Raw genomic sequence first — 22,187 nt, forward strand, 5'->3', positions numbered from 1 at the left:
GTGATGATCAAGCCAAGCTTTCTAGAGAGAGATACGAGCTTTTGTTGGACCAAATAACACAGCTGGTCTATAGACAGGCTTTTGGACTCACAAATTTCCAGAGCAGGAGCAGGTCAGAGATGAACACGGTCTTGGGCAGACAAAAGCAAGTCTAACGAGCACCCTTACCTCTCCCCATCAACCTGCCCGTGGACCACCGGGGCTGGGAGCGCTGCCCCGAGGGTGGCTTCGCCCATGATCCCACCGCGGCCCAGCCGGTCCCCCATAGCTACCGCGTGTAGCCGTCCCCCCTTCACTGCGCGCTCCCCTGGTCAGTGCCAGCCGCGGGCGGGGAGCAGCGCAGGGCTCCCCTCCCGCCTCCCTCCGCCGCTGCTTGTGCTTATCCCACCACGCCGGCTCCCAGCAAGGCGGCGGGAGCCGGGCCCGCTTGTCTCACTCCAGCGCCGCCGCCTCCCATCACCGACCTGTGACAGGGGCTCCGAGCCCCCCCTCCCCTTCCCCTCTCCCGCCCGCCTCCGGGCCCTCCTCCCGTCACTGATTCGGCGCCGGAGCCCCGGGTGCCCGAACCCCCTCCCCAGCCCCGGCCCTCACCGCGGCTCCCGAGCTGTCAGTGCGCAGCCCCGCGCTGCCAACCGCCGCCAACCGCAGCCGCGGAGCCGCCACCGCGGGGCGGCCGCAGGTACCGTGCGCGGGGAGCGGGCGCTGCCGGAGCCGGGCTGCACCTGCGGGGCCGGGGGTGAGGATCGCGGTTCCCCGGCAGGACAAGGGGCGGTGGGAGCGGGGCCGCGGGCGGGCCTGTCCCCGGCGGTGCGGAGCGGAGCCCCGGCCGCCGCACAAGGGTCGTCGGGGGGGTTCTCACGGCGGCGGCCGCGGGCCGTGGCGAAGAAGGGCGCTCGGGACGCGCTGCGGTGTCCGAGCCCGTGGCCCTCGGGAGCGGCGGCAGGGAGCGGGGTCGTCCGGGTGGGGTGCGCTCCCGCTCCGTTCCCAGGAGAGGCTGGACAATAGGGGGTCCCACCACCTCTGCGATTTCCAATAGAGTTTATGTGGGAAAGGGTATGAGATTTTGGCCCCGCTTAGGATGGAGCCGGGGTTGGAGAACCTCCCGGGGCCGGCCGTGAGCAAGGGCATAGTGCAGAATTCTCACAGGGGCAGTTTCTCAGGTGGGAAATAGCATTAATCTTCAGTTTCCTGCGGGAACTGAGTCCCAGGGGTTTTCCCAAGAGTCGTGTAGGCGACTGACTATAATGTGCGATTTTCTGTCAGATAATGCAGCTTAATCCTTCTCTGTGTACTTGGCATTCCCAGTCATCTCCTCAACCCACTCCCTAAGAGCTCCCAGGGAAGCGGTTCAGCATCTCCAGGTGATGTTTCTGTCAGGCACTCTTGAGTTTCTGCACTGCTGGCTGACTAGAAGGCAGCATTGTGACCCTTTGGTTTATGCACACACTGAATGAGCCATGCTTGAATTATTCATTCTGATGCTATTGCAACCTTCTGCAGTTTCTCTTCTCCAGGGACATGATGTGTAACAAGACTTTGAAATGCTTTGCCAATGAGGCTGCAGTCCTATCGAGGCATATGGCAGCTGTTTGCTTTCTAATTGTTCTTAAGGGTTAATTTATAGCAGTAAAAGGCACATTAAGAATGAGGATCCCCAGTAGGGCAGCATTATCCTCTACCTTCCTTCTGTTTCTCTCTAAAAAGCTATAATTCAGAGTACTGAATGGTTAGTGGACTAGGCTCTACACTTGAGTTTTGTATTTTCCATCTGGAAGAAGCAATGCCTTCAAAGTACATTTCTTCTCCATGTACAAAATGCCTGCTAAGTACGTGTGTTGAACCTATGGCTTTGACATGGAATTGATTTAAATCTGATTATTTGTCAGTGTCATCAATGTTTCTTATTTTGTGGGTAAAGAAACAGGTAGAGAAATGAAATACATTGGAACAAGAGATTTGGCAGCAACACTTGGAATCTCATTTGTTGTTATTTATGTTTTGCAAGTGTGATCATCTGTCCATTGTGCTGTGCTCTCCAAAGAGTGTTCATTGATACACTCAGTACCATTGATATTTCCCATAGGAGGCTGGGTGGATGCACAATGGCAGCAACTATACTTATGAAAATACAAGATAACTATACTGTGACCTGTAGTCAGGTAGGTGCATGATAGCTTTTATAGTCTCCATTTTAATAATAGATATACTTCCAAAGGGCAGCCAAGTTTACTGGTTTTGGAACACTCACTCTTGTATCAAATATTAACCTGGATTAACACAGGCACATAGAGGCATGCCTAAGGTGTAAAGAGCCAAGATAGTTTGAACCTTCTGTGCTTAGCAACCAGTAATATGAAGACCAGAATACAACAAGGCAAGAGCTAGTGGAAGAAGAACATCAGTCAGCCTTCAAGTGATGACTGTCATTGTGTTAGAATTTCCACATTCCTATGGTTAGTTATAGGCAGAAAGCACTGAAATGAACTAATTTGATAAGATTTCCAAGGTGGGGAGTACCTCTGAGAATATAATATTAACAGCCAAGAAATGTCTCCCTCCAAGAGATGCTTACCTCTACATAGACTATAAGGCATGAGAAAAGAGCAAAAAAACAGGGATTAAAATTGCTAGAGGCTTTAAAGTGTTGAAGTCTAGGTCTTCATTACCAGCATCTAAGGTCATACGTTAGGATGTGGTGGGTTTTACTCCTGAGCTCTTCCATTCACCCATCTTTTTAAATGCTCAAAGTATGAAGTGTATGCTCCATTCCAAGGTGCACAGTTAAGGGAGCTGATGTTCCACTTGCCTTAGAATTACAGCTTACTGACTAGTCTGTATGGGTGAGGTTCTTTTTACAGCCTTCAAAGACACGTTAAGGCTTGGCAGTTTGATAGTTCATCATACAATATTTGAAAGACTGGCTCTGATTTTCACCCAGTAAAGATTAAAAGCTTCTTTTACTTGTTGAATGACACCCGGAAATTTAGTATACATCCCATGGCCCAGCAGATTCAAGCTGAAGTCAGGACTTTATTTTTCCTCTCAGTTTTCCTTTATCTTTTCCTTTGCTCCTATCCCAGGAAAGGAAATTTGCCTGATGTTCAATGAGATAAGCCAGTAATACACAACTGCTGTGTTGGTGGCTGTTTTGTCAATCCCTTGTCTCCCCCTGAATGCTTTCTTGTCCTTGTAAAGCCTCTCTCTGGTTGCATATTTCCTCCATACAGGTTAGAGAACAAAGGAGGAATTCCTGCTGCACCTAATCAAAGGTCTGAGGTTTCCGGCAGAGGTAACACTGCCAGAATCAGGAGATGATCACAGAGCAAGCAGTAAGTGGCTACTCCAGAGGCTAATAATTGATTACTAGGGTCCCACTGGGAAACAGTATGAATTCACAAAGTCCTATTTCTCCTTCTTTAGCCTCCAGCTGCTTAATTCGTCCCATGCATGTTTTCTACTGTGCAACAGCCTCAGCCACAGTGCCAGGGAAATCATCCGTATTGGGTTAAGGAATCTGGGAAGACTAGAGTAATGGTTACTGGAATGAGAGCCAGAGGCAGATGAGACAGTGAAGCCACTGTTGTCAGGAGGAATACTACATCATCTTTATTCCTATGCACACAAAGGCTTTCTATTGCTTATGTGCCTGCTTGTGACCACCACAGCTGGCATTTGAGCTCAGAGGAAAGGAACCTGGAGTCCTTTAGTCAAGGGCAAATGCAAAGAAGAGATTTAGTCCACTTAACCAACTAACTGATTGGGTGCATCCCTTCCAGTGTGTGCTGCTGGTGTAGCTGCAGTGAATGTAATAAATTATGACATTCCTAATATATCCCTAAGTCTATGAAGAGAGCTGGTCACATTTTTCCCATTCTTTATTTCCGTATTCCAGCAGGTTCTAACAGAATCGGCTTTTTTTCATTTTACCTATTAAAAGATATTTGAGTAAGAGATTTAATTTGGGTTTGTTTGGGGTTTTTTTTTTAAGTAAAAGTTAGGATTCTTGACTGTGGTTGCACATTAGTTTAAATATTTGCTTTGGTGAGGCATGAGGCATAGCAGTGAAGGAGACTATAAACTGGGTAAACATGATTTTATGAACAGAAAGATCTTCTTTAAATAATATCAGAAGGTTCAGAGCTCATAATCCATGTGCCAGCCCCTCAGAGAAACCTCAAGCTGCTTAAAACTGATACGATAGCTGTGTCAGTGTGACTTGGATCTGCTTTTCTTCAGTGTTCTCTTAGGTGACCTGGATGGTAAATATAAAGAGTGGGTGTATCACATTTGCCAGAGACATCAAACTGTGAGATTTGAAATGTGCTGGAGGAAAGATGAGAATCCAAAATTATTCCAACAAATTGGAAGAATTGCTAGGAAAAGAACTGGGTGAAATTCAGTAGGGATAAATGTGAGGTACTACAATAAGGCAGGAATAATCAACTGCATAAGCACGAGACAGAAGTAAATTACGAGCTTGCAACTCTGCAGAAAAGGATTCGAGTGTTATGATAGATCACAAGCTGAACATGAGTCAATGTCATGCTGTTGAAATGAAGACAAACATCTTGCTAGGATGTATAAAAGACATATAGCCTGGAAGACACGTGAAGCAATCCTCCTGCTCTGTTGAGCATTGCTAAAGCCTCAGCTTGGAAGCTGTGTGAGGTTTGGGTTATTACACTTTGAGATAGGTGTGATTCATTGGAGAGTCCAGAAAAGGGCATCACAGGTCAGAAAAACATGACCTGTGAGATGATTTGAAATAACTGAAAGCATTTAGCCCAAAGACCAGAAAGCTGCAGGGGAATATTTCAGTCTTCAGACACAAAATAGAGGAGGGAATGATCGTTTCCTTGGGCTTATGGTAAATGGAGCAGAAAGCAAGAAGGAGCAGAAAGAAAGATTATTTTAGAATGCAGGAATAATTTTCTAGGACATAAGATAATAAAAACTGTTGAATATTTGGTCTGGAGAGGTTGTAAAGAGTAAGTTAGACAATTATAAGAGTAAATTAGACAATTACCTGTGAAGAATGAAATTAGGCTAGATGTGTCATGGGAATGCACCTTGAACTATCTGACATCTGAAATTCTCTTCTAGACCATACGTCTATCATTTCATGAAGGCAACATCCTCATTTCATGTAAATGAAATAAAAGCTGTCTGCTGGCCCTGTTTTGGTCTTTTTCTGTTATCCAGGGGTAGCACAGCACCAAGAACTTAGTGTAGCTCTTTCTAAAGAGAGCCTGAAAGAAAAGCAAAAGCTTAGTAGAAGATGGTTAAAAAAGGTCTCTCTTTTAGGAGAAGACATAGAGAACAGGACATTCTGCTTGGCTGAGTCTATAAATGCTGAAAACAATTATATGGAAGAAGAAAAATGAATGAGGATTAGCAGTTAGGAAAATGATCTGAGCTGAAAATACAAAATCTTCTAGTATTTTACTCCTTAAATGACTGTAGTCCAAAAATACCTTTTTTTAGAGATAAAGTGAAATAAAATACTGAAATCAAAATAGGATTAAAATAAAGCATAGTCTACAACTGATGTTTTTAGGCATTTCTCCAGGAAGAGAAAACCTAGGCCCTGTAGTATTCATGGTATAGCATATATTGTTTAATATAAATGGAACAGACAGTCCCCTGTGCATAGTGAAAAAGTGATGGATCTCTGTGAGGAGACAGGTAGAAATGAGAGCAGTAATCATTTCTTTTGGATGCTGCAGTGGAAAGCTGCACATAAGATCCTGAACAGAGCACATTTTGAGTCCAACCAAAGAAATATCCTTTAAAGGGAGAAGGATTTTCCTCTCTCCCCAAGCTTTAGATCTATCCACGCAGGCAAAAGGAAAAGGTCTTGGAGAAGCTAAAGACATACTGGGAGGAGTGGAAGTGGGTTTTATACCAACAGTAACGGGATTTTTTTTCTTTGGAAACAGGTACTCTGGGATTGCAAAGCTGCAAAGCAACTGTTAGAAAGAATCTGTTTTGAATGAACAGTACAAAGAGAAAATGAAGAATCAGGCTGTGATTTTTAGAAGGCTGCTTTCATGGAGCTATTGCTCAGCGATCTGTTGTGTATTAACATTATAATCTGGTGTCATTTAAACACTCGTACACTGGAATTACCCATAAATACATGGAAATCCTCATACTTTGATTTACTCTGAGACATGTGAGCACAAACTGTGACACTATATAAGCTCTGATTGTTTTTTTTTCCCTGCCCACATCTTCCATTGCTGCTTGAACACTTTAGGAAAAGAAACAATTTGCTTGGAAAGCTGGTGCCCCAGATATTCTAAAGTAAATTCACATCCCCTCCACCCAGTGCTTCACATTAGCTTGTATTTCTTTGACGGAGTTCGATTGCTCCTTCTCCCATCCTTCTCTTTGCTTTCTTTACTTATCATATGAGTGTATGAAACTCAGCTTTTATTTGGGAGACAGGGCATCTAAAAGAAGGCTTACTGTGACCCAGTGCTAAAGAAGGTTCAGATTTGGAACAACATGGTTCTGGAAGGAGATAATGTAAAAAAAGCTCTCCCTTTTACTAGTGGGAAGAAGCAACAAGATGGAGGGTTGTTCTCTAGGAAACTTGGGAGGAAATGCGAGGCAGCCTAGGCAGAAAACTACTGAAGATGCTGGAGGGGATTCTGTAGATATTCATCTCCTTTTGGAAGCTGTTGATAATTGTCTTGAAAAGGAAAGGTGTTTGAAAGAAGTAGCCAGAAGGAAGGTATTTGAGTAGAGGGAGCACTGGTTTGAAATATAAACCGAATGTGAACGTTAAGGTGCCTGGCTGAAATTTGTCGGTGTGGCTGTGAGGAAATTGTGTAGGCTACTGCAAATGGCACTTCTGTCAGTGTGAGCTGCATATTTAATGCAATGTAATGATATCTAAGCCTGCTTTAAAAAAAGCATCTTCACGGTAGTGTTCAGAGCAGCTGTATCCTTCATTTCTTCTTTTTTCTTCATTTCTGTTATGTCCAGCTAGAGTCTAAAAGTCCCATAAATCCTGCCAGTGGGTTCCTGCACTCATCACTTCAATATGTTGGAAAAATTCTGTTCCTATAAGCAAAAATCAGAGGCAGCAGCTTCAAGCTGTCAAAGGCAATTTTGCCTAGGAGGAAACTGGCTGGTCACGCAGATGAGCTTGAAATCTGTGAACACTTGACAGGCTCTGAGCAGTTTCTCACTGTGAATGAGGAGCTGATGAGTGAAGAGCAGTGTCCAGCAGCGCTTTTTGATGGTAATGCCAGAGCCTTTTACCAGCAGCTTCCCAGTGCAGATGGAGTTTTACAGAAATAGTCACACGAGGATTTCTACTGCCATTATGAGGGGGCTGGAGGTTTTTTCAGTATTGGAAACAATATAGAGCCAGAAAGCAGATACGGGAAAACTCTGCAAAACTGTGTGTGCATGGAGGAGAAGCAAGTGCTTCTTTCTGTCCCCCCAGCCAGGGCAGTAGATTCTGCACTAGGGAGAGCATCACCTCTCTGTCAGATTGTCACAGAAAAATCCAAGTTCAAAAGCACAGCTGTGAAACCTTGATTTGTACAGGGCTTAAAGGAGGCTAAAAAATTGCATGAGCCCAGGTTCCAACTGCTATAGGCATTCCTTAGAAAGGTCTCATTACAAGGGATTTGTCAGGAAAGACCACTGCACATTGATGATTGTGAAGGGTCAGACTTAACAAACACGGAGGTTAGACTAGACGGTCTCCAGAGGTCCCTTTCAACCCTACCAATTCTGTGATCCTGTGACAATGAATAACTTTGCTAACTTACTTTTCTACCTTTAACAGTGTATCTGTAGACATAAAAGAAAGCATGCCACTGGGATGACAATTTGCTGTGTCTGATTCGTGACAAGCAATCAATATTGAAGAGCACTATTTATATTGCAGAATTTCATTGTTAATTGAGAACTTAATGTATCACCCAGAGGAAGTCTGGGTCTCAAGAGACTGGTGACAAATATTGGGGTGGTCACATACAATGATTATTCTTTGTATGATTGTTTCTTGATCTGTCTACCAACTCATATTGTCCGGCAATCATAGAATCATAGAATAGTTAGGGTTGGAAAGGACCTTAAGATTATCCAGTTCCAACCCCCCAGCCATGGGCAGGGATGCCTCACACTAAACCATCTCACCCAAGGCTCTGTCCAGCCTGGACTTAAACACTGCCAGGGATGGAGGATTCACAGCTTCCCTGGGCAACCCATTCCAGTGCCTCATCACCCTCACAGTAAAGAACTTCTTCCTTAGATCCAATCTAAACTTCCCCTGTTGAAGTTTTAACCCGCTACTCCTTGTCCTGTCACTACAGTCCCTAATGAAGAGTTCCTCTCCAGCATCCTTATAGGCCCCCTTCAGATACTGGAAGGCTGCTATGAGGTCTCCACGCAGCCTTCTCTTCTCAGGCTGAACAGCCCCAACTTTCTCAGCCTACCTTCATACAGGAGGTGCTCCAGTCCCCTGATCATTCTTGTGGCCCTCCTCTGGACTTGTTCCAACAGCTCCATGTCCTTTTTATGTTGAGGACACCAGAACTGCACACAATACTCCAGGTGAGGTCTCGCAAGAGCAGAGTAGAGGGGCAGGATCACCTCCTTTGACCTGCTGGTCACGCTCCTTTTGATGCAGCCCAGGATACGGTTGGCTTTCTGGGCTGCAAGCACACACTGAAGCCGGCTCATGTTCATTTTCTCATCAACCAACACCCCCAAGTCCTTCTCCACAGGGCTGCTCTGAATCTCTTCTCTGCCCAACCTGATTGGACAATTAAAGGACAGGACCAGAAAAAAGACTCATTAGTTTATGTGGAGTTTGACACCTTCCTTTCCCCAGAGAGAGATTGGCAGAGTTTTCATTCTGGAATAATACTGGCCTCTGCTTTGGTGCTGAGTGCATGATGCTTGTTTCTCCCCAGTTCTCCAGCTCCAGGCCTGTGTTCTGACCCAGAAAGAGGAGGAGTAGAAAGGAAGATGTCAAAGCAGAGACAGAAGATGCACAGATCTTAATGCCTTTAATCACCTTCTTCCCTAAAGCAGAGCTCAGTGAATTTCCAAATTGAGATGTTGCAGCATGTTGGCAGTGTAGAGCAGCACTGCAGTGCAATTCACAGTGTTCTCTGAACATCTTCACAGTAATAAAACAGCAGGACATGAAAAGAAATTAATGTGATTTTTTGGGTGAGTGTGGTGGCAGGTGTTAAAAGACAGCATGCCTTCCTGCCTTACCTGTCAAGACGAAAACAAAACCCCCAATGAAAGCAGCATTCCTGTAGGGAAATGCCCCAGTACCAATAGAGGTTTTATTCCGATGGATTCACAAAGCCTACTGTCAGGAATACCAGTCAATAGCAAGTGACATTTTCTGAGTATGTTGTAGTGCAGCCTTTGATGGGCAAAAAGACCAAAGCAATTATGTCTCCATTGAAAAAACATAATGTTACAAGTTGATCTGTCGAGCAAAGGGGGCTGAATCTCACCCTTTCTGCAGATTTTCTGTTAACTGCAGGTAATCAAGAGGGGGACCAGAGATACCCAACTTGTGAACATCTTTGGTTGCACTCCTCAATCAACTCTTAGTGAGCTCAGACATGACTCGCAAATGAAAATGTTTGTACTCCCAGCTGGCATTCAGCTATCCATTAATCCCCTTAGGGGATGACTACTGGACTCCACAGGCTTATGCTTGTGATTTGATGATCAACAAGCAAGAACCAGCATATCCCCTCTGTCTTTTACCCAGGTTGGTAATGCAGCAGGTCTTAGAGTAATGACTGGAGGGCAGCATTCCAGAGAGTGGGGGAACGGGTTAGAAGCAACAACTGCAGGCACAGACTTCCAAGGAAGGTGAGAATTATGCGACCACTCAGGTGAGAGAGGGGAAGAGTAGGTGTGGATATGCAGCTAGAGAAGAAAACAGACATGAAAGATATAAACTTTGTTCCTTTTTCTTTATTAGGACCTTATGTAACAGTTAAATAGAACTCATACATTGGCTCATAAAAAGTGCAGGAGCACAGATTCAGAGAAAGGAAATTGAGGATATAAAGCTATTTACAGAGAAGACAATGGACACACTTTCAGAGTACACCACAAGTTCCATTACCTCTTATAAGATCTCCACAATCATGTGTAAAACAGTCTTCGACAGGACCAAAGTTGCAATTCCTGTAATGTACCTGTAATGTATAGACAGTCAAAATGACTTTCCCATTTAGTGCACCTTCATGGGTGTGAGGTTCCACAGATTCCTATGAATTCCTTGACAAAACTACTTTAAACTGATGTTTTCATTCTTAATGAGGGGATGGAAGGAGAACATGAAAGGATCACTGCAGGATATTTCCCAACTGATTGTGCTGTATCTGACAGGTCTGCTGAACAACTGGACATGTGAATGGCAGTATGGAACAGGGAGGAAAGGCAGTATAGCCTGTGTTTAACTGGAACACTTACTCTCATCCTGGTGAAATTTCCTTCAATGTCTATAAGTATTCATTACAACTAAGGATTAAAAGAAAACTGACAACTAGGGCATCGACTCTGAAAACAGCATAAGAACTTTCTTATCTAGTCTGCATGGTTGAAGGATGGAAATATTCATTCAGCTGCATTAAAGGAAGCTGCTGCCTAGATACATAAAGTATGGTTTTAAAAAACCCCAACCAACCAAGAACTACCTATACTGTAGATACCTACCTAGAGTAAATACTGTGAATAACTACCAATAGTCTCTGAAGTGTTGCTAGACTTTCATTTTTTTAGCAGAAGGATTAGGGAATATCCTGAGATCTAAATTTCCCTTCACTGGAAGGAAGCGGGGTAGAAAAAATGAGCTACAGTATGTAACAATGAAACAGAAAGAATAAAGGGGTTAGAACCTGAGCTGATTCCAGAGTAGTGATTCTAGCGTCTTTCTGCCAACCTGTTGTTTCCATTGTCACTCACAGCTCAGTTCACACTACTGACTATAATGCAGAGATGTATTTGGGGAAAAAAAACACGTCCCTAAGGATGTGAGCTACACCATCACTTCAGGAAAACCTAAGAACAAGCTTGTGTTCAGTGGGGCTGTCTAGACAGCCTTTTCATTCTTTACCAGCCCTTTAAAGTCCCCATGCTTCACCTGCTCTTGGGAAAAAATCTTTATCTTTTTCCTGCCCAAACTCTTACTGAAAGAGAAAAACTGCATGAGTAGCCTGTGATGCCGAACCCATCTGCATACTCCTTAGGCTCCCAGTTTTTGTGTCCAACCCTGCTTACATCTGCAAACACTTCTAAACTTTCTCCCTCATTGACTCTTAATAGAGTCTCACATGATCTGTATAGCCATTACCATCCTCTTCACATTCTCCTTTTGTGCTACTGTGGTATTCGTGTTACTGTGGTACTTTGTGTACTGTGATACAACTGAATCTCAGTTATTGATTCCAGCTGATCAGAAATGAACTATATCATAATGAAATGGTATTGTTTTATTTGCTGACTCTTTCATTTTAGCACCTTTAGTCCTGCAGGGCTTGTTGGGTTTTCTTTTTCCCCAGACTTTATAATAGGAAAGTAAAAATAAGAAACCTTATGCTACATTTGCTTGTTATTACCCATGTCTCTATCTGATGTCTTCTAGGCTGTAAGCATCTTTTAAAAGCTCCTCTACAGAGCCCAGCAATGTGCAGTTCAGCAGCCTACCAGCTTCTTTGCAGACTGCCATAGTTTAAATGTCTTAAGGCAGGTGAAAATTTTAAAATTAATTCACCCCTGTAATTAATTGTTATTAATTTTAAACCAATAATTTCCCATTTGCCTTTGGAATAGCCTGAATTGCGCTGCTTGTGCTCAGCATCCTTCCTCCGAAGGTGTCTGTCACTCCAGTAGGTCTGTTGCTGGGGCTGTCTGTCTGGCAGTGTCCTGCACTTCCTATGGTTTTACCTGCACAGCCAAAACAAAAATACCCCAGGACTTCTGTGAATAAGTCCTCCTGCTACATGGCTTCCAGCCCCGCCACTCAGAACAATGAAAGTGCTCTCTGATCCATTCTCTGTGCCTTTCTCTTTAGAGCTAGCTTTTTCACTGACCAGCCTGCCTTTTGGGCCTCTGTCTCTGTCTTGAGATCCTTATGGCATATGCTGCCAAAGTGTCAGTTACTTTCTTTTACCTGTCAAAATACCTCCTGGTAATCCAGGCCAAACTGTCTCTGTTAATCCCTTATGCCAGTGTAATTTGCCTTCTGGTGCAGCAGTGTGGTTCCTCCGGAGAGATAGGATGCTTCAACAAAGCCTTGTTCCACAGGCTCAGCATCTCTTGTGCACAGCAGGAGAAAGAAATGCACATATAAATCAGGCTAAAAAAGGAAATTAGGTTGGGGGTGGGAAAAGGGATGGTTTAACTTTGACATTACTGTAACTGAATCCATGCAAAAATTCCTGCTTTTGAAATGGTCTCTGTTTTATGTCTAAAGGTAACTGTGTTAAACACTGCACAGCAACAGACTTCTGGCTTTCTGAAGCTGTGATGTACAGTCTTCTCTGGCCTCTGCTTTCACAAAACACATTTATTGCTGAAATTCCCAGCAATGGCTAGCACTTTTCACTACTTATTTCAGGTGTGATTTCACTGACAGCTTATCAACAGTTGGTTTAACTGCATGCGAAGAACACCTTTCTAGTATTAAACGCATTTTATGAGCCACAGTTTAAACTCAAAATTCCTAGCAATGTTTCCTGTTCTTGCTCAGTATTAGAGCATGCTTCTTTGCTCTGCAGTCTTGTTTTCTTGAGGAGTTCGTACGTGGTGGAGAGTTGGACATGTGCAATTTGCTCATTTAGAAAAGGATGTAAAAAATTCTATTACATATTAAAGCATTAGTCTGTTAGAATAACTCTTTTCTCCCATGTAGGGTTTATTCATTCATCTTCTCTACTAAAACACCACTTTGACTAAATCAATGTATTTTTTAACACACACAGTAGCCAAAACAGAAGATGCGGTGTGTCAGCTTGGCACTTCATCTGTGCATAACAGATTTCCTTCAATGATGCTACAGGAAGAAAAATCTTAATGTCAGAACCATTGTGTTTCCATTTTGATCAGTGAATATACATCCTGCCATGTGTCATCATTTTAGCTTAAACAGAGTTGTTAGAGCTTCAGTTGAAATACAGCAGGTTTAATTAATAGTCTGAAGTGCAGGCGAACATTAGAGGTTTGTGCCAGAATTAAGCCTCTCCATTTCCTTTGCCTGATTATGGTTGGAGTTGAGGCACTTCAAAAGATTTTTATCTCTCCACAGATCTTTGAGTTCACAGAAGCTGGTTTATTATGTTAAAGGACTGCCTTGGCTTAAGAAAACATTTTACATTAAGTACTTTCTATATTAATACCATACAGTTCTGTCATTCAAAGTATGGCTTAGTTTCCAAAAAGCACTCTAAACACTTCAGACAATGTTTTACCTCTCAGGACTGTTCCAGAGTTCAAAAACCCCACATTCATCAAAAGCAGAGAGCAGACACATCTGCACATGAATCCCTCATTTTGTCACACAGTCTCTTTATACAGATTGTGCTTTTGAGGATCTGCTACAATTAATTTCTGCTTGATGTTGGAAGAAGTGGTGCATTCGCATCATTATCTGATGCTTTCAATCTGTACCGGATGAGTGGAACAGGCAGTATGTGGTATCTGGGGAAAAAAGTCTTGCTAACTGTAGTCCAAGAAAGCTGTTCATTACACAGGCTTTCACTGATTCAAATAATAGAAACATCTGCAGCTGTCCTTAAATATTAGAGTTAGAGCTAGGAAGAGCAGGGCTTTGCTCTGGCAGCTTACAGGATTCTAAGAACTGTTACTAACAGTTCATCCAACTGCACTGCTTCGCTTCTGTTTCATACTTCATTCTTCTGGGTAAAGCTCCCACTGAAATTAAAGAACTCTTGCCTAAGGTAGGACTAGGGAATCTAGCTCATTAATATTTTGGAACAAAAAGAAAACCCCTGTGAGTTTTGCAGGAAGATCTGGCCTACAAGTGCAGAAATGGGGTGACCTTTCTGTTATTGAAAGGCCTTTTGTAAACCCATGGATTTCAGTAGAAGAGTAAAGGTCTTTCCACTGGTGGATTGATTGTGTTCCAGGACAGAAAAACCACCTCCAGCAAGCACAACGCTATTAAAGTTTCCTGGGTCATGCATATGGTGAATTCTTCCTCTTTCTTTTCAAAATAGGTTTGCAACTCGTGTTCTGCTATGTCAGTTGCTGACATTTTAGCCCCTTCTTTTCAGGTCATAAATTTAATATCAGTGCATTTGAGAGCTGTTTACCTCCATTACGTGTTTTGTGCCCTCTATTCCAAAATTGGTTCCTTGACTTCTTCCCTATGGGCTGCTGTCCCTGTTGGTACTGCCTAGTATAAAGGCAGTAACATACTTTGTTTGTCCCTTGGGTCTGCTTAGCTTCAGTGCATCCTTCTGTGGTGTTAGAACAATAAGAAATGGTAAGCTAGGGGTCAAAGGGTCCTGATTCATACATAAATGTAATAAGAATAACACAGTTGTGTTATTATGTATGGCAATGTGTGGCCCATGCTGAAGACCCACTTTTCACCTCTAACCTGCGTCTTTCACCTCACTCTGAAGTTTCAACACTTATGCCATAGCATGAACTGAGTGCTGATCCCACAGTGTCCATGGCAAGCCTCGCATTCCTGGTGCTCTCTTCCCTGCTGGAAGAAAGCTATTTCAGTAAAAGACTTGAGCATCAGAAGCGTTTGCAGGGGCAGCAAGAAAGCATTTTGCAAGCTTTATCTTTCAGACTTAATGCACTAATACCCAAGTCCAAGAGTTGTCATGAGCTGCCTCTTGTTTATGGTAGCCCTGTGCTAGCTGAGTCTTCCTAATGACTGGCAAATTATTCTTAGGCTAGTTTACTGTGAAAGGCAGTTCTTAGATACTTTCTGAATTATTTAAAAAAGATAAAGAATTTAAATAGTCCTGAAAGTGGTGAGTGGGAGCTGTCAAGGAAACAACTTGCTAATGGAAGAACATCGTACTGCCTTATTTAAATGACTTGCCAGTAAGTTACTGGGAAGAATTGATAAATAAGAGAATGCAGCAGCAGAGAGTCTTGTAACTGAGTGACCCAACTTTTATTAAATGACCTTATTACAGAGAAACTAGCTTTAGCACAGAAACAAGGATAGTGGTCATTTGAAGAAACATAAGGCCAGATTCACTACAGAGCTTATTAACTCTTCCTTGGTTTTAAACTCTTTTTGTGCTTTTTTTTGGCCTGCGGTGATGTGCTTGCAGTATATTCACTGATTGCGGGATACACTGAGAGCTGTGGAGCACAGGCAGTGCTTTAGAACCAGGCTTGATACTGTGGCTAAAAATGCAAATGCCAAATCCTTTCTTGTCTTTTCTTGCCTCAAGAGTGTGCAGCCATGTCACAGTCATCCTGGTTCTCCATGCAGCCACACCACTGTGATCACTGGAATAGCAATGGATGAGTATGAATCAGTAACATCTAATAGCCCTTATAAGTTTGCCTTTAGGGCTAGGTTTTCTGTGCTGGAAGCTGAAATGAGCCTGCTGTGCTAAATGTAGCACTCTGCTCTCTGTAAAAACAATACTGCTGAACCAGAGGCTGAGCTCGCAATGTGACAGTTTGGGGTTTAGTTCTTGGTGAGATGTTCAGGCCTTTTAGTATTGCTTAAATGGCAGCAATAAATAGCCAAATGCTCTACTGACATGGGAAGAGAGGGAGTCTTTGCCCTGAGGAGCACACAAGCTAAATGGCCAAGTGAGGGAAAATAAAGACAGCATGGAAGCAGACACATGGCAATTATCTGTGGCTTAATAGTTCTATTGAAAATGCTCTCTTAAATTAATTTCTGTGTGAAAGATAAGTCTGTCAGACCTGTTGTTAGCTGGTTTGTCCCATGCAAGTGTCATGACTAGGGTTAGTAGGAAGCAAATTTTCAATTGTGAGAAGGCAGTAGCTATAGGAATCAGTTATAGAATCAAGAATCATGATTCAGTAGGTCTCTATTCTGACCTGCTGAAAGCAGGGCCAACACTGAATGCAGACCACATTGCTCAAAGCTTAATAAATACTGGTCCTGAAAACTCCAAAGCATGAAGATTTCACAATCTCTCTGGGCAGAGTGTTCCATTATTAATTGCCCTCAGCATCAAATTATTTTGCTATTTCTGGTCTGAACCAGAGCCCTTTGTATTTTAGGACCATTCTCTGTTACTCTCTCACCATGCACATCAGCAATGAACTGAGCTCTGTCATCTCAGTAACCTCTTCATAGGTACTGGAATTCTACTAGTAGATCCACCCAAAGCTTTCCTTTCTCCAGGTTAAACAAGCCCAGTTCCTTCAGCCTTTCCTCATACGGCAGGTGCTCCAGACCTCAGTCATCTTGGATAGTCTCTTCGGGAGTTTGCACTCTTCAATCACTGCCTTTGATTACCAGCTACATTCTGCTGATACAGCCCAGTGCTCTGTTAGCCTTCATCACTTGTAGGGCACAGCACTAAGTCAGGCACAAATTATTGTTCTCCAGAACTTCCACATCCTTTTCAGTAACATTGCTTCCCAGTGTTAATCACCAGCTTGTACCAACACACGTGGTTAATCCACCCTAGGTACAGGGGTTTGCATTCATCCATGCTGAATTTCCATTCACCCTGTTCTTCCAGCCTGCCTAGGTCCCTCTGAATAGCAGCTGTGACTTCAAGTGTATTGACAAACCCTCTGTTTTAGGGCTGTCTGCAATGTTGATGAGTGGGCATTCTGTTTCCTCCAGGTCATTGCCAAAAAATACTGAAGAGGATGAAACATTAGCCCTTGAGCCCATCAACCCAGCCGGTTTCTCACCTATTTAGCAGTCCAGTTATCTAGATTGTAACATCACAACTTGGATACAGGAATGCTCTGGGAGACTGTAACAAAAGCCTTGCTAAAAGGTGGGTGACATCCACTTGTCTATTCTCACAAGAAGGCAATCAGCTTTATTAGACACAATCTATCCTAAGTTGATCGATGCACACTAGATGTCACGTCCTTTGCCTAGAAATATATTCCAAGAAGTAGGGTCCATGAGTTCCCCAGGGAACAAGGTGAGGGGCTGACTGGCCAGCTGGCCTGTATTTCCACAAGTCATCTCACTTGTCCTTTCTGAAGATGAGTGCAACATTTGCCTTTCTCCTGTCACCAGGTACCTCCTTTGATCTCCATGACCTTTCAAAGATGGAGAGTGGCCTCCATATGACATGAGTCAACTGTCTCAGCACCCTTCAGTGCAGCCCAAGGGGTCTCACAGATGTTCAGGAGAAGCAGGTTAAGTCAGGAAAAAGAAATCTGGGGCATGGAGGAAAATACTGAGATATTTGTGAGTGAAGTAATCTAATGCAAAATTGGCACATGGATGAATAGTTCTTTTTGTCTTTGCTAATGTGTCCCTTTCATGTAATTAAGTGAGAATCTAATTAGTTCTTGAGTTCATATCTATTGGAGCTGCATTTCGATTTTATTCCCAAGCGTGAAAGAGCAGGGACTTTAGGTCAAGCTGGATTCATGTTGGCTTGATGAGTGATTCTAGGTATCAGATCTTGTCAAAAGAGGACATCATTACCACCTCACAGTCTATGTGGATTCCATCGGCTTTACTTTATTCCTAGCCCAACCCATCTGATTCAGGTTTTTACCCATTTATCCTTTTTAATTCAGGATTTGCCTTCACCCCTCCTCCCAATGAGTAGCACGTTTTGCTCCTGTTCTGCTGGTCTGTGGATTCATTGTTTGCAGGCTGGCAAGCCCCCAGTTCTGGGGTGACAGATGGAGCAGACTGCAAACCAGGCAGTTGCCTCCCAGCCTGAATGATATTTTAATAAGCACAGAGAGGTGACAGGAAGAGGAGCTTCTCACTGGAATGACTGGCAGGTTTGTTTTCATCCTGAAAGCACTAATAGAGGATTTTGGCCTCAGTCCAGAAACAAAAAAAATCCCAGAAACTGGAAGCAGAAAATCCCATTAGCTTCTTATTTACCCCTCTGTTTTAAGGGTCAAAGTTTCTTCTTTCTGGTCTATTCTCCAGATACAGATAGTTCCCGTTTGGGGGATTTTAGCTCTCTCAGGGATTCTATACTTCAAGAGACTTGCCATGTATTTATCTTTTCTTTTCCTTCTTTTTTTTTCCCATTTCATTCATTTTCTCCATTGTCTTCTTTCCTTCCTTCCCTAAACATTCTCTTTTCTTCTGGTTTCTTTACACTCTTCACAGTGTAAATCTTTGCAGATTCATGGTAAAGTCTGCCTGAATAATGGGCCCTACCAATTTACTTGGCTTCCAGCTTCCACATCCTATGAAAACAGCCAGTGCAGTGCTAGGCAATGGCATCTGCATGGGAATCTCTAGAGCATATGTCTTCTCCTCCTGCCCTTCAGCTGTATCTCAGTTGTATAATAGAGGGTCTGTGTAGGGCTTTGTTTCATCCTTGGTCTTATGAATAAAAGCACTACAAAAAGAAGCTTTGGCAAAGCCCCAGCACACTCTGAGATCCCTCTGCATTGTGAGCAGCACAGTGTTTTGCAGACAAGCTGTAGGATAGCTAGGCTTTCAAATGAGAAGATTGTTTTTCTTCCTACAAGTACAGGGAATAAAGGTCCAGCTCTTGCTAGGAAAATATCAGAACGGTGCTTGGATCTGAACTGAGGTATGGTCCTACACACTGATCAGGGAATGCACAGGAATCTTCCTCAGTATCTGGACATAGAACTTCACGTTGTTTATCAAACTTCAGGTCTGGGTTTAAACTGGAGAATGAGCTTTAAATTAATGGGATTCCTGATAAAATATGCTTCTTTTTCCTTTCAGATACAATGATGGCACTGAAGGTCCAGGTTCTCTTTGGCTTCCTTTGCTGCATGATTTTTCTGCCTACAGATGGCTTCCCAGCAGACACCAGTACAGAATTTCGCTCTGCCTTCTCTGTGGCCAGAACCAGCAGCATGGAAGGGAGCTCTGAGATGGTCATTACCTTCGACAAAGTGTATGTGAACATTGGCAATGACTTTGATCCCAAGTCCGGATTGTTCCGCTGTCGGATCCCTGGAGCCTACTACTTCTCCTTCACTGTTGGGAAATACCCAAAGAAGAATCTGTCGGTCATGCTGATGAGAAACAAGAATGAGGTGCAAGTGATTGTGTATGATGAACATCACCGCAAGGAACGGAAGGTAGCAAGTCAGAGCGCTATGCTGCAGCTTGACTACGGTGACACTGTTTGGCTGCGTTTACATGGAGATCCCAAGTATGCTCTTTACAGCAATGTGGGTCCCTATACAACTTTCAACGGCTACCTAATCTACCCAGACACTTCTGCCTTCTTCCAGAATGCTCTTAGCTCTCAAGAAGTAGGGCCACACCATCACACTGTTCAGCAACTTCCCAGGGAGCAGAATGAAGTTTCACAGCCACGCATGTTATCTGATCAACCAAGCAGGGAACAAGACCCCCGCTCTGCATTCTCTGTTGCCCGCTCACAGAGTCTCCTGGGGACAGATGACAAGCAAACCCAGCATGAGCCCATCACATTTGACACGGAGTTTGTGAACATTGGGAAAGATTTCAACTCCTCCACTGGCATCTTCACATGCCGTATACCCGGTGCTTACTATTTCTCCTTCACCATCGGCAAAATGCCCTTTAAGACCATGTCAGTGAAACTGATGAAGAACCACAATGAGGTGCAGGCCATGATCTATGATGACAACCACTCCAAGAGGCGCGAGATGCAGAGCCAGAGTATTATGCTGCCACTGCAATATGGGGACACGGTTTGGCTCTACAGCCACCAGCACGATGGCTATGGTGCCTACAGCAACCATGGCAAGTACATTACCTTCACAGGCTTCCTGATCTATTCAGAGGCTCAGCCAAAGCAGCTTCCAGGTTTCAGCTCAAATAATTAAGGGTCAAATAATTAATTACAGATGTGAAAGGAGCACAAGAAAAGCAAAGGTGCCATGAACTTGGGTATAGCTCCTCTTCAACTATCGTCCTCTACTTTGAGCATGCTATCATGTGTCCAGTGCTTCCCTTATGCTGCACGCTTGTTCCCTCTCTGCAGGGTCACTGCTGTGTCTGCCATTCATCCACAGAGAGGTCTTTATAGTTTGTATGTGTGTGTCCTGTGTTAGTGTTTGATTTAAGCATAAAGCATGAGGTAGTTTTCTGGGGCAGGGGTGGGCCAGTGTAGTGAAATGCCAAGGATCAAAGAACAACTGCAGTAATGTTCCTGCAGATCCCCAGCATCCGGAAAGCAAAGGATACGGTCACTTTCCTTGCATATCTGGGGAGGGAATAAATGTAACGAAAATGAATGTAATAAAAAGACAAAATATGTAAAATTTTCTCAGATTGGAATTTTTTTTACTTGTGTGCTTGTCACCAGCTGAGGTACCAGCTCAGGAGAGAAGGCAGCATGGTGATTGTACCAGCTGCAGTATGTGCTACTGAGCCAGTCTGCGTGCACACTTTTTTATCATCCATGTGTGTGAAGTGTTGGTACCTCTTACAATATTAACACAAATGTCCCAATATTTGGTGCTTTTCTTAATCTGACATCAGTTGAGTCAAGAAGCTCTTTGAGAATCTCAGCTTCCATTTAATGAAAATAATACATTTAGAAACAAACCAAGAAGTGGGCTTCTAGCTCTTGTAGTAAAGGATGAGGGCTCAAATCTACGAATGGAGCATCCTCTGAAAGCTCAGAAACAAGGTAAGTAAGAAGAATAAAATATGTATCTTTAAATCCCTTCATATTTGGGTCAGAAGCAGGCTCAGAATAATAAGTGTGATAAGCAATGTCAATGTTGACTGCTGGGGCATTATATTCCCCATAAATTAGCTCCTTGAACACAAGAACACAAGGATATGGCTGATCTGCTGTCTGCTGTACTGGTAACCTAGTGCAAACAGGATCAAAGGCACCATCAGGTGGTACTTTCAGCATCTGTATTCAGTGGTTTCTTACACAATGTGTTTGCCAAACCATAGTGCTGTGCAGAGGGACTGTGGCTCTGGAGACCCCTGGCATGTTCCCACAGGGCAGTAAGGACTGACAGCAGGATCCAGGAGGGAAGTAGGAAAGCAGGAGGCTGGAGGCTTCATCACAGTGTGACTGATGCTGTTGCCATCGAGCCAAACCCTGGTTTGTCTCCCCAAATACATAAACTGCAAAGTGCCAGGTTGGATGAGGCTTGGAGCAACCTGGTTTAATGGAACGTGTCTCTGCCATAGTAGGGAGGTTGGAACTAGATAACCTTTAAGGTCCCCTTCAACCCAAAGCATTCTATCATCTTGAGCATGCATAAAACTTATTAAACTCAAGTTTAATTTATAATCTGCTCAACACATAGCAATGCTCTTAGACTGATCCTAACAATATCCTGAATTCAAAAGGGTGTGTTTGCATCTGGGTCACCAAGCCAACCCTCTCAGCTTTTACTCACACATTCACATAGCTCAGACAATACATTCTCCAACCAGACAATATTCCTTTATTCCAGTGCCATCCCTTCTTGGCTTTTTGATGATACTCTCTGCTCAAACTGAACTCGTCTGCAGCCACTCCCTGCCTTTATCACTATGTACGTACCCTAGACACTAAAGACTGGGGGCATACATGGGAAAAGGATGAAGGGTAGTGGTTGGAGGTATGTGAAAAACAGCATAAGAATAGAAGAACATTAGGTGGGACACTGGTTTACTGGAGGTTATACTTCAAATAAAATGCTACATCCTTTGGGAAAAAAACCCAACAACAAAACGACAGCCAACCTGCTTTATGGACTGTGTAAATCTGTCTCCTCCTGTCAGAGCCCTAACCTGACCTCTAAAACTATGCTCTGTAACATCTTGCTTCCAGGCTTCTTATTCCTGCCTCGCCACTTCTCCTCTCCATCTGTTGGGCAACAATGGCTTGGAGAAAGATTAATGAAGGCAAAAGCCAGCAATTCCCACTTTGAATTTCGCACATGCCTCCTTTGCTGAGCATGGAAAGTTAAGAGTATATTGCTAGAAAGAGAATTATGGATGCCATCACCTAAGCACGTGCAATGAATGTGCAAAATTAATGTACCTACAATGGCAGCAGGAA

General features: G+C 43.5%; 1 protein-coding gene across 2 annotated transcripts; it reads left to right on the forward strand.

The window, feature by feature from the left end:
- Window positions 1–438: 438 nt before the first annotated feature.
- On the forward strand, window positions 439–20,439 carry C1QTNF4 (C1q and TNF related 4). 2 transcript variants are annotated; one of them, XM_061343317.1, is made up of 2 exons: window positions 439–736; window positions 18,902–20,439. In XM_061343317.1, exon 2 carries the CDS (start codon window positions 18,907–18,909, stop codon window positions 19,996–19,998), a length of 1,092 nt encoding a protein of 363 aa, XP_061199301.1. In that variant the 5' UTR covers window positions 439–736; window positions 18,902–18,906; the 3' UTR covers window positions 19,999–20,439. The 2 variants fall into 2 exon arrangements, with proteins under 2 accessions (XP_061199301.1, XP_061199300.1); XM_061343316.1 differs by having other exon boundaries at window positions 442–679.
- The last annotated feature ends 1,748 nt before the right edge of the window (window positions 20,440–22,187 follow it).

The sequence above is a fragment of the Neopsephotus bourkii genome, unplaced genomic scaffold, assembly GCF_033783945.1.
Source record: "Neopsephotus bourkii isolate Nb327-2 ecotype Australia unplaced genomic scaffold, CSIRO-AGI_Nbou_v1 NB_1825, whole genome shotgun sequence".
Lineage (NCBI taxonomy): Eukaryota > Metazoa > Chordata > Aves > Psittaciformes > Psittacidae > Neopsephotus > Neopsephotus bourkii.